The sequence below is a fragment of the Bombus pascuorum genome, chromosome 4 (assembly GCF_905332965.1).
Source record: "Bombus pascuorum chromosome 4, iyBomPasc1.1, whole genome shotgun sequence".
Lineage (NCBI taxonomy): Eukaryota > Metazoa > Arthropoda > Insecta > Hymenoptera > Apidae > Bombus > Bombus pascuorum.
The window spans coordinates 4,328,551-4,341,184 of record NC_083491.1 but is presented as its reverse complement, the minus strand read 5'-3'; the positions used below and the strand labels follow the sequence as shown (position 1 = coordinate 4,341,184).

At 29.3% G+C, this 12,634-nt stretch overlaps 2 protein-coding genes across 2 annotated transcripts; one reads left to right on the top strand and one right to left on the bottom strand.

The window, feature by feature from the left end:
* Positions 1-1,274: 1,274 nt before the first annotated feature.
* On the top strand, positions 1,275-11,667 carry LOC132906267 (serine palmitoyltransferase 2). Its single transcript, XM_060958290.1, has 10 exons — positions 1,275-1,575; positions 5,129-5,305; positions 7,424-7,578; positions 8,228-8,373; positions 8,495-8,713; positions 8,796-8,959; positions 9,036-9,197; positions 9,296-9,558; positions 9,635-9,764; positions 9,876-11,667. Exons 1-10 carry the CDS (start codon positions 1,444-1,446, stop codon positions 9,981-9,983), a joined length of 1,656 nt encoding a protein of 551 aa, XP_060814273.1. The 5' UTR covers positions 1,275-1,443; the 3' UTR covers positions 9,984-11,667.
* An 86-nt stretch (positions 11,668-11,753) lies between these two features.
* On the bottom strand, positions 11,754-12,322 carry LOC132906289 (gem-associated protein 6-like). Its single transcript, XM_060958343.1, has 2 exons — positions 12,174-12,322; positions 11,754-12,090 (listed from the first exon to the last, which is right to left on the bottom strand). Exons 1-2 carry the CDS (start codon positions 12,320-12,322, stop codon positions 11,754-11,756), a joined length of 486 nt encoding a protein of 161 aa, XP_060814326.1.
* Positions 12,323-12,634: the final 312 nt, after the last annotated feature.

Here is a 12,634-nt window from a genome sequence, read left to right as displayed (position 1 = left end):
TAGTTAGAAAGAAGGGACTGGAGGGGACTCACAGTTTAGGACAATGGGTAATGAGTCACGTTGGAAGAGTACATAGACGCGTATAATGATCCTAGATGTGTCATATCTGTAAAATATTAGTAAGAAATAATAAAAAATACTATAACATAATGATTGTCGAAAAAGAACAAAGAAATATATTTTTTAAATCTCTTTCCAATTTCTTTTTCTATAATTTTTTCAACTGCACGCACATTCGATCTCGAAAATTACTCAGAAGTTTATCTTTCTAATCATTTGATTTAAACTTATTTTTAATATAATATAACGTTCCTTTTTTTTATTTGTCCTATCCTTTGATAGGGTAGGTCATCTTATTGTTTCTAGTATTTCTAATATTTACTAATAAAACTGAGTATATAAGCATATATGCTAAATAAATTTTTTAGAATACACATTCAATATGATCTCAATATTTTTTTATCGCAATAATATATGACAATTTAAGAATGAAGAAACTTATACTCTTTTATATGAGAGTTATTCTAACATTTCTATCCTTTATTAACATACGTCACATTTTTCAAATAGTAAAATACTAACAATTGTCCTACTCATGTATAGACATTTCATTAACTACCTATAAGTTGTTGCAGGTTTAATCATATACATATATGTATATGTATATATATATTGTATATGCGCGAAGCACTAGTACGCATGTGCACAGCCGGTATCCTGCGTTAAAATCGCGGTTATATGTAAGTACATATAACGACGAATAATAATATTTTTAAACATATATTAAAAAGAAAATCAATTTTGTAAATATTTCATAAAAAATGTTTTTCTTATAAAAGTCTAAACAACAAATATACATCATTGAAGTTTTAAATAGAGACATAAAACAAATAAGGAACTTTTTACGATAATATTACAATAACCTTATATCAAATATTTATTTCTGTTTTTGCAGGAATTATACTCCCAATTCAGTATATGCGTCAGGTACATCGTCTTTCTATAATTCTTGATTATAAATTAGAAACACAAATATATATGTATGTTCAGTATATAGCTTTGCTCTTGACAACCGTGAAAAGAAGGTAAGTTAATTTTAATCAACACGCACATTAGTTTAATTATTACTATTCTCAATTGTACTAATCCTAAAAGTAATTACTCTAATTCGTCCAGCCTGCGCATGCGCGTGTCCGTATATCTCTGCGTTATCTCTGTATTTCTGTGTAAATCGCAGATATCGCGGTCACAGAGTCAGCCGACTCAGTACAATCAGTGCACATGCGCGATTAATATTGTGACGCATGGCTTGATCGTCAGTCTTTGCCTGTCCTCCGTACGGTGTTGACGTATTTACTCTCTCTTCTTTCCTCTTTCTCTCTTTCCTCTCTCTGTACTCCCTCCGGTTCTACGACACTTAGTGAAAGATTTGCCCTTTACAAAATGGCGACGCAGGCTATCACCAGGAGAAAGCTAAATGAACAGGAGCAGAAAATAAGCAGAAACGGCTTAACCTTTTACGAAGACATCTTATCTAACGGCCATGCTAGTTTACAAACCAATGGACGTGTACAGGTTAGATCGTCATCGTGTCACACGTATTAGTTTTACTTGATAATTCGGAATATACAACAAACTTTCCGACAATTAAAACTCGATTGGATATTAGTGCAATCTATGGAATAGTTGAGCTTTGTGTGAGATATTTTAATTTTCAATCAAATTAAATTCCGTGCAATAAACGAACTTTATATTAAGGTTACTAGTCAATATTTGTCGATTGAATATTGAACATTAATATTAAAGTTAATAAAGAAAAGTACGTAAAAATTAAAACTGAGATTTGCTATAGAAACAAGCGAAACATGTTTTGATTGTGATTCGATTAGTTGCAATGTATATCGAGCAATTTTCAATTCAAGAAATTTCGATTTAAAACAACCTCGTTTTGTGCGATGTTAATACGGTATTGTGGTTCACGTTGCAATTGTTATTGAACTCGCATTTAACTAATTTTCTTTATTTAAACTAAAAGTCTTATTTTTTTATTCAGATACATATCAAAATGTTTTCTTATGCTAGTGTTTATCCTCGACTACTCGCATGATTCTTTTAGCATCGTAACTATAACATTAGGCGGGAATTGCATCAATTACATTCTAGGAAAACGAAACAACTTGACCGTTACTTTGTACCATTGCTTGGGTCAGCTATAATAAATTGTGATAAGAGAAGCTAGTTTTAACGCAAGATTAATTTTTCGTTGCATAATAATTATTCATATGGTAAATACTTTCTCACCTTTTTAAAATAATAACTTTAACAATGCTATCTTATATCTGTCTTTTTAATCAGAAAATGATAAATGAAATTTCATGAACTTTTGCAATATAATAATTTAAATTTTTTGTGCATTAGACACACTGTATAGAATAATAAGCAGATCGCGGATGTTTTATATATTTTTTATATATTTTTGAGTAACATAAATGTACAAAAATGTACAGAGTACGCAGTATATTACTATAGGATACGAATAATGTTTTAAGAATAGGAATAATGTTTAAAAGGCGACAAATGTTTTTTAGGTACCATTTTTTTAAATTGTGTTCATAAAGATATGAATTAGAATAAAAATCTGCAATCTAGAAATAAATATAGTACGTAGATCACGACGATAATGATCGACAGGTTTTCTCAATATTTCGCTCCACATTTTCCAAAGTAATTATTTCATTTAAAATATACATATAATTATTATTAACAATATAATTGACTTAACTATTTACGTGTTCGGCGTATTTCTAACCTAATTCTTATTAAAAAATCGTAATGTGAGAAACGAAATTACCAATACGAATTTCTCGAAGAATTGGAAATTTTCTACAATCCCGCAATGCTGGTAAAAATTTATTTTGTTACAATGATTACTCTCGAACGTTTGTAAATTATGATTATCGTGCAATGTCAATTAACATGGAAACATTTGCAATTATCAATACGTGACCTTTAATTATACAAGAAAAAACCTGAGTCATTTGCTGTGAAATAACGATAAATAAAGAAATAGAAATATTAACTTTTTATCACATGTTTCATCGGTAAGCAAAATTTCTTCGAAACTAACCTCGAAATTCGAACGTTTAACAAGATAGCCTTAAAAAAAATAACAATATTAATTGCTAAGATCAACAATTTGAAAAAGTATGTCTATTTTATCAATTGAATTACTATTCTAGTAATTTTTAATGTTAATTGCTCCAATTCTTATAATTTTCTAAAAGAGATTTATATACAAGCATTATAAAAAATATATATTATGGAATGAGTAGACATGAAGCTCAATAAGATGCCAAATAAAATCTAAAAGACTATATAATTGCAAAGTGTTATCTTAAATTTTCATTTCAATATGCACATGCGCAAATATTATGTACCTATTATCAGTATCAATCTTTATACCCTTGCAATTGAGGTGCTTTTCGAATTATGGGCGTTTCTCCAGATAGTTCCTTTTAGTAATTTTTAACTTAATATTTCTAAGTAAATCTATTAGTAAATCTATTTCTAGTAAATCTATTTTTTAAATTCTATCTTTTGCACTTTTAATAACATTGATAAGATTAATAAGTAATGTGTTGCGAATTAGATGTTTATTTGCGTTATATTTTGCGTTATAGATGTTTATGTGTACAAAGTTGACGCTATAAAGTTACAAAACATTATCGTAAATTAAATTTCAACACATAAAAATAACTTTATAAATATCTTTTCCGTTATTGATGTAATTTGACATCAAATTAAGCTGCAAATGTAATCTTCTTTTCATATTTATTTTCTAGTTAATAAATATATTAAAAATTTTTCATATCTTTCTTTGTTAGTTTATATGTACCTAATTATTCGTTTAATAAGATATCGTACACATATAAACATATAATTACTTTCAATGTAGCAATGTAATGAAGATACTTTATATTTGCAAAAAAAGCATACAAAAGCATTTTTTTTAATTTTTATCATTTTTTGCTGCAAGTAAAATACTCATCGTTTTAGTGTCATTCTATCGTATACTATGGATGAAGTTTACGTATTATTGATTTTATAGGCTCTCGTAAATATCGCAATTCTACATACAAAAGAAGGTTTCACCATTGAATATCATGAAACATGATTTTAAGGGATACACCCTTATCCCAAATAACTTCTTAATTCTATTATTGAAAAAGAATTGTTAGTCCGAACATTAACGTAATTTTTAAGTTATCATTTCAAGTTTCAATTCCAGCGTACACGGTACTAATCTATATACATACGAGTGCTCCTTAAAAAGATTAATATAAGAAATTATCAATGTCTTCCTTTTTCAACTCTAAAAGTGTTTTTCATTACGAATAAAGCATGCTACTTATCTATTAATTATCTTACTTTTTTTCGGAATAGTTCAGTTTGTCATGGAATCTCTCGAAATCACAAAAATTCGCACTTTATATTTTCGAGTTGCTATTTCCAAGAATATAAAAAAAAACATAACGCAACCAGCGATATCTTTCCGAGAGATCGATTTATCTACCGCGACAACTTATCTGTAATAACCATGACAGCTTAAGGTTCGTTTATATTCTGTCTTTACTCGTCCATGTTACTTCCGAATGAATTTTACATAACACTAGATCGTTCGATGGTGATAAACGATTAAATAGTAACGCAATAAGTCAGCATATAATGCTTAAAAAAGATATAAGAATCGTCTTCTTTTTTGTAGAATGCAATTCAATTGTTACGCGTGTCAGTTATAAATTAACGGACTGTTAATTGTAAATTGCGGATTTTTATGCATTTATGGGAATCAAGATTTTCTTTTTATAGTATGATTAAATTTCTCCTTAATTTTGTTTTTAAAAGTACCGTGTATGCTTTCTATGTTTTTAATAATAGTCACAGTCTATATAATTTGTAGTACTTAGTGCTATTAATGCTTTAAAATACTTCGATTGTTTCTCTCTCTCTCCCCCTTTCTCTCTCTCTCTTCCCCCTCTCTCTCTAGTCATGCTCATAGAAACATGAATTTCCCATAAAACATTCGCGGTCTAATTATCAATGAAAATGTATTGAAAACCGTATTTAGTTCCCAGAAAATAACACGAGGGCAGAGCCAGTGAAACCAAGATCAAAGGAATCGTTCGAGAGGATACCGTTCATCACTGCTGTATTAACGCACCTAGGGTTCTGTATCCTTATGTTTCTGGGTTTTATAAACCAATTGCTTTTCATCCCTAAAGTCGCACAAGAACACAATAGAGAGGTAAGATTGCAATAACAAGTTTTAATAAAATAAAAAATGTTCTTACGTCATTAAGAATCACACAGTGAAATAATTTATAAAAGTCGTGTAAGCGCAATGTTATTACAAAACATAAATGAAGTTATTGTGTCGAATAAACAGTGTATTAGAATAATAGATATATTACAAAAATCCTTTACAAAAATCGGAATCACAAAAACAATTTTTATAATACAAAAAAAGAGAGTTTATTACACTTCAGTATATTCTTACATAATATAAAATACATTTTTTCTATAGTTCTGATCTACGACAATAATGATTACATATATATATGTGTGTGCGTATATTTGACCTAGTTCGAGAGATGAAGTTAATGGACGAATGATTTTGTGATTTGAAAGTCTAAGATCAAGAAAAATGGATGCGAATAACCACATACAAGCAACAAGGAACTCGATGGAAAAAAGAAGAAAAGAAACTAAAAAGTAATGATCGAGCCGAAAATGAAAGTAATCGAGAAAGAGAATCGCATGAAGGAGAAGTGGAATCGATTCCATTCGATTTGAATTACGATTGCTCACTAAAGAGATTCGATTGGTCGCAATATAAAACAATCAGTAACCGCGAAACGTTCGGGCTCGTAATTTCTTTCAAATGGAACAGATAATCGAAATAATCATTCACGTCGTGTTACGGTTTCCTTTAAGCAATTTTTAATGCATGATATTCGTTTTATCACCGCAACATGAAAGGGATTTCCGACGATGACAATGTATTTTCTTAAAAACAATCAAAAGCTTATAAAAGTAAATTATATCTTAGTTGCGCGGCGCTAGTGAGGATTGACGAAAATAATTAATTAAAAATTCGATTCCGCAAAGGAAAAATCCATCACGATAATGTGTTTCTAAAAAAGTATGAAAATTCTTTTTTTAAATAAACTATTTTATTTAATCGAATTTTTCTGCAATGTTTCAACAAATGTTCGATAATTCTTTTATTAAGCTGAGCGGGGGAACTCGGAAATAAAATGCAAGATTCGATATCTAATCTCGACTTGAATCATAAAAACACGTATATGGTATCGAAGATCTAGGTCTAGTAAATTGACATTCTTCTATTTAATATTAGATATTAATGCAGAAGAAGATGGAGAATTTGCTTTTTTTTCTTTTTTAGAGAAAAGATTTCTTCCTCTCTTTCCATTATGTTTAAGAAAATTGTCGTAATTTATATATAAATCATAATTTCTATATAGCATTCGAAGGATCATTTTTATTATTAAATATATTTATTAAGTATACTTTTACAAAGACTTATATATTTTTATAAAGACAAAGATCATTATGCAACTTATATAGACTGTTTCAAAAAAAAAAAAAAGAAAAAGATAAGTGTGATCCATGGGAGACGTTTTAAATTGAAATTTATTCGTCAAGTTACGTTGATACAGACATGTTAAAATCTATTATTTTATTTTTTCTATGTTAAATCACTTATTTTGAGACACCCTATAAGTACTGTAGTGTACTACTTGTGAGAACAGTTCTGCGCAATGCTATATAGCCATACATAGTATATTGTAAAGCTGTCTGGCCAATAATCCATTGTCCAGTCTTGAAATATTCAAAAGGATGAATTTGAAATTTCATCTCATGTTAGAAGGATTGTTTAAAATTATTATCATTTTACACATTGTAATCTTTACAAAATAATTTATTTAATTTAGCTCGTAATTGAATCTTTGTACTTATATGTACTTTACAGATATAGATCTCTTTTCTGTTTTAATAAAGATATTTTTTTATAGATGTATCTAAACCTTATAAAAAATTAGGCTGTCCCCACGTAAAATAAGTAATTCGTTTTACGTAAATATTCAAATCATAGTAGCGTGCATTATGATTAAAAATAATATTTAAAAATTGATCATTACATTACAAGGTGTTATAATTTTCTTTTTATTTCTTATTTTATATTTTTTAATTTGCTTTTTTATAGAATTAATTTTTAAATAAGTCAAAGGAAAATAATTCTAATTTTCTCCGCAATTAAGATTATTCATTTGTCTATGGTAGATCAATTTCAACGAAGGAATAAGATTCCAAGTGATTCCAAATCTCTTCTTTGTTTCAGGGTTATGCAGCACTGTACGAACATTTTGAAGAATTTTATCTTCGATACGTTTACAGAAGAGTAAGGGATTGTTGGAACAGGCCTATATGTTCTGTTCCAGGTGCGACAGTTACACTTAAGGATAGAATAACAAAAGATTATGGATGGACGTTTCAGTAAGTTAGCGAAAAGTCTAAAAATATTTCGTCAGCTTTGATACAAAATTCTGTGATTAATATTTATTGAATCTGACATTAAATAAGATTTCATTACGAATACAATCTGTAATTCGTACTGATATGAATTTTTTATGTATTAATTCTTATCTTAGTCATTTTTCTTGTTATTATACGTAAACTCTATTAATTTCAATGTGATTATTGTTCAATTTTTAAATGAATTTGGGGTAACATCAATGTGAAATGTACGGATTCGAAAATCGTAACTCGATTGGAGGTACAGGAAGGCAGACATTCGCCTTGATTAAATGTAATGAAGAACTCAAGGGGATTTGACGACTAGTGAACGAGAAAGCAGATTTATAACTTGGAAATCAAATTCAATGGACTTTGATCAGCTTCATCATTTTTTATTAATATCATCTAATTTTCAAGATCATTTCCATTTCAGTCTTCTCCCACCTTTTATTTAGGAATTCTGTTTAATTCGATTCAATATAAATTTTTATCGAATGAATTCATTAAATAAATAAATATATATAAAATAACAAAATGGCAAATAAAAAATTGTAGTTTCACTATATCTTAATATTGTATCCAGTATCAAGTCATATCATCATTTTATATTTGCTATTTTTTTATTTAGGTTTACGGGAACGACATCAGAGTGTATAAATTTAGGATCGTATAATTACTTGGGTTTCGCGGAAGCAAATGGTAAATGTGCTGATCAAAGTATTGAAACTTTGAAGAAATTTGGCTGTGCTAGTTGCAGTAGTCGCCTCGAACTCGGTAATGAATTTTTCTCAGTTTAGTTATAAATTTTTACTATACAATAAAAATATATATATATATATATAAATATATATATATATATATATATATATATATATATATATATTTTTATATTTAGGAAACATGCCAATTCACGAAGAATTAGAGCAACTGACGGCTAGATTTTTGGGTGTGGAGGACGCCATTGTTTTTGGAATGGGTTTTGCAACAAATGCTCTTAATTTGCCCTCGTTAGTAAGCAAAGGTTGTTTAGTACTAAGTGATGAAAAAAATCATGCTTCATTGATACTTGGGCTGAGGCTGTCCGGTGCTACTGTGAAAGTGTTTAAGCATAATAGTAAGTTTATAAAATAGTGAATCGACATCGGTAAAATCCGATATATTGCTTGTCTAAAATGTTCAATTTTGTATTGTTGTAGACATGAAGCATCTAGAAAAATGCCTAAAAACTGCAATAGTTTTTGGCCAACCAGATTCTGGAGAACCTTGGAAAAAAATAGTAATTGTAGTGGAAGGCGTTTATTCCATGGAAGGTTCTATTGTACATTTACCCGAGATTTTGCAACTCAAGAAAAAGTACAAAGTGTGTACATTTTTTTACACATATGTAACTCCACTGCAATGTATCTGGAATATTAAAGTGTAATTGAATATAACAGGCATATCTTTATTTGGATGAGGCTCATAGCACTGGTGCATTAGGTAAACGTGGAAGAGGAGTTTGCGATTATTATGAAATTGATCCAAGAGAGGTGGACATATTAATGGGTACTTTTACAAAAAGTTTTGGATCTGCTGGAGGTTATATTGCTGGAACAAAGGTGAACAGATTTTTTAGGAATATTCTCATAATTATGAATATAATGTCCTTTCTTGATATCAAAAATTGATGGTAATAATGATGTTTCTATAATTCTAGTCATTAATAAACTATTTAAGGATATACAGTCACGCGCATACTTACGCAGTAGCCATGTCTCCACCGATAGCACAGCAAATCATAACTTCGATGAAAATAATTACCGGTGAAGATGGTACAGACGATGGAAAAAGAAGGACGAAACAATTAGCAAGAAATACTAGGTACTTTAGGCGCAGACTTAATCAGATTGGAGTTATTATTTATGGGAACGAAGACTCGCCAGTCGTACCTATGTTAGTTTACCTGTTTTCTAAAATAGGGTATGTGTCCAAGATTATAGTGTGAGGAGATGAAACAAATTGAAAATCAAATCGTAATTATGCTTCCAATTAACAGCGCAGTCGTGCGAACGTTAACTACGTATAACATAGCTGCAGTAGGTGTTGGATTTCCAGCAACTCCATTAATGGAAGGCAGAATACGATTTTGTCTTTCTGCTGCACACACTAAACAACAATTAGATTATGTAAGTATATACATTTTTTTGCAAGTCTATCTTCTCTTTTTCCTCTTTCTTGAACAAGAGTATTATTTCTAATTGAGATTTTCATTTCTTCTTTCTTTTTTCTTCATCTAGGTATTGTCACATATTGAGAGTCTTGCAGATTCCTTGGGTTTAAGATATTCTCGTAAAATTCGTGATCCAGCGCCTATTGAATATTATTCCGATGGAGAGACCGAATGACCTGCTATGTAGAAAATAGACTCTCTAGGATGTTCACTTTGCTCCAAAGAAGCTCCTCGTATTTCTATGGAGAAACACTGCCTTGAAAGAACTCTATACGCATTCTTTTATACGCTTTTCCATTGATGCCCACACTGTACCTCTTAATTAAATTACAAATAACAAAAGAATACACACACACACACAGATATGTGTGTGCGTGTGTATGTGTGCGTGTGTGTCGCTATCAATTATGACATCGTAAATTAATAATCCATTATTTTAGAAGAAACTGCTTCTTCTTCCTCTTTTTCGTATATCGTTGTAAATTTCACATGAACGAAGAAAGTGTCGAGTATTTTTAAAGATTTTTCGCACTATGTACAACGAATTACAAAATATTACGGAGAAGCCAAGAGTGCGTCAGAGTTCAATTGGCCCGTTATTTTACGTGCACGAAGCTCGTAGAGGCATATGCACATATCGGTGGCTGTGATATGCCAGAAATCCTAGATTCACAAGGTAGTTCTAACAAATGAAATTTACTCAAAGTAGTTCTTCCTTCCCGAGTAAAATAGAAAAGTTAGAAGTTCGATATTTTTCTAAATGGAGGGAAAAGATCGAACCAAGATTTTACTGAAGATATTTGGAAGCTCTTTGATGAATTCTACACCGCACTACCGAAATTGCATTTACTTCATATCAAGCTTTTACATCAAAATTTAATCCCTATTGCTATGGCAAATACCTTATTATTACGAGGTATGCAACAGCATAGAGCTTTGTAAATTTATTTACTTTCCATTATATGTTTAGGAAAGTTCACGCATACACGCAAATACATATACGCAACGAACAGTTAAGGTAAGTACTTGACATATTTAATGCAAAAGATACACATCTATGCGCAACAAATACCGGAAATAATACTTTGAGTTTATCGCAAGTGATAAATTATCTCCGGTTATTGCAGCAAGAGGGTTTAAATTTAAGATGACAAAATATAATGTTTTTTCTCACTTAAATATTATACAACTTTATACTACGATACTACGATTAAAAATTTATTTTTTTTAATAACGGTTTAAATAGTTTTATAGCTTTCTTTCCAGTCTGCATTTCTTCTTTTAAGGCGAGCGTCATGTCCAAAAAAGAAAATAAAGCATTTTATACTTCATTTTCTGCAAAAGGCGCACGTTTTCAGAAGTGATAATTTCATATATTTTTTTTATTTTTAGAGCGATATAATATCATATGATTAAGTATTTGATTTTGTAAAGAATTGCACATTATCAGAATAGCTGCACAAGTCTTTTAATATCATTTTTCTATTTAGAGCATTAACTGAATTATATACTTTTTAAAAAGCAACAACATATATTTCATTTCACCATAATTGCAAATATTTTCTAAGAAATTGTCGTTTCGACTTAATTTATATGATATAATCATGTTTTATATTTAAATTGAAAAGAATGCAACCTAATAATATAAATTTAAAATAACGGAAGAAATGAAATTAATATTACGTATCTATATTAAAATTGAATTCAATTGTAAATGAAACACTTTCATCTGCGATTGATTTATGTATATTAAGCGAAACTTTATTTTAGACGATATGATACGTATGAAAAATAAAATATTTTATGGTAAAAAAAGAAATATAATTCAAATTAAAAAAATAAAGCAATTTTTTTAATACTATTTGTATTATTCTTATTAATATAACACTATTATTTCATTAATTAATTAAAGGAGAATAAAATATTGTTAGCAAACGTCGGTACATCAAATTTGTATACGGGAAAGAAGATTTTGAATTCTTCCTAAGATAATGCTATTATCGCAAATGCAATCGGCGGGCTCATACGGTGGTTTTATTGAAAGTACATTTTCTATTGTTAAAATATCGTTCTGTTCTTTTACGGGGAATCTATTTTCTTGCAATAATTTTATTACAGCACTTTTTCGCTTCTCTACTGTTGATCGAAGAATACTTGTTGGCGCGTTCATAAACAATTGTGGTAATTCGCATAATTGGTTTGGAGAGATCTCTATATTTTTTATCGCATGACCAAATACAATTTTTAAATTATTTTGTTGGCAGCCTTGTAGGAGTACAATACTGCAAACAATTTATAAATTATTTATGAATATATATATAAATAATACCGAGGAGTTAAAATATTATATGAAAGATTTTCTAACCTTTCTGATACCGGATCAACCGTATAAACAAAACCAGAAATCGTGTTATTATCTTCAGTTGAAATGTTCACTTCTTTACCAACGTAACTCTTAAATAATAAGGGATCATTTTTGTAAATTTTATGGGAAAAATGCGAATTCTCTTCCATGACTCAAAGATTTGTCTTGCAAAGAGTGATGTATAATCTATTATACAAATTTAAAACTCGTTTAGATTTACAGACAATTGTGTATAACCACGTGTTCGTTGACACTGTCTCTTATTTCTTATTGTCCATTTTAACACAAGATAAAAACTTATATATTTATTAATATATAATTATAATTTGCGTACTAACTGTTATCAAATTATCTGTGATTAATATATGAGTTGTAAGCTATTTATGAACTGTCTAGTAATTTTCATGTGAAATCTAAGCTATTTACGAACGACTACTGGTTTTCATACGAAATCTAAGTAA

Excerpts from the sequence above, each read along its gene's own strand:
- LOC132906267 (XM_060958290.1), top strand. The coding sequence starts at position 1,444 with ATGGCGACGCAGGCTATCACCAGGAGAAAGCTAAATGAACAGGAGCAG. Across the intron at positions 8,960-9,035 it reads AACTCAAGAAAAAGTACAAA|GCATATCTTTATTTGGATGA; the intron begins GTGTGTACATTT and ends TGAATATAACAG. Across the intron at positions 9,765-9,875 it reads CTAAACAACAATTAGATTAT|GTATTGTCACATATTGAGAG; the intron begins GTAAGTATATAC and ends TTCTTCATCTAG.
- LOC132906289 (XM_060958343.1), bottom strand. The coding sequence starts at position 12,322 with ATGGAAGAGAATTCGCATTTTTCCCATAAAATTTACAAAAATGATCCC. Across the intron at positions 12,091-12,173 it reads GTTGATCCGGTATCAGAAAG|TATTGTACTCCTACAAGGCT; the intron begins GTTAGAAAATCT and ends AATTGTTTGCAG.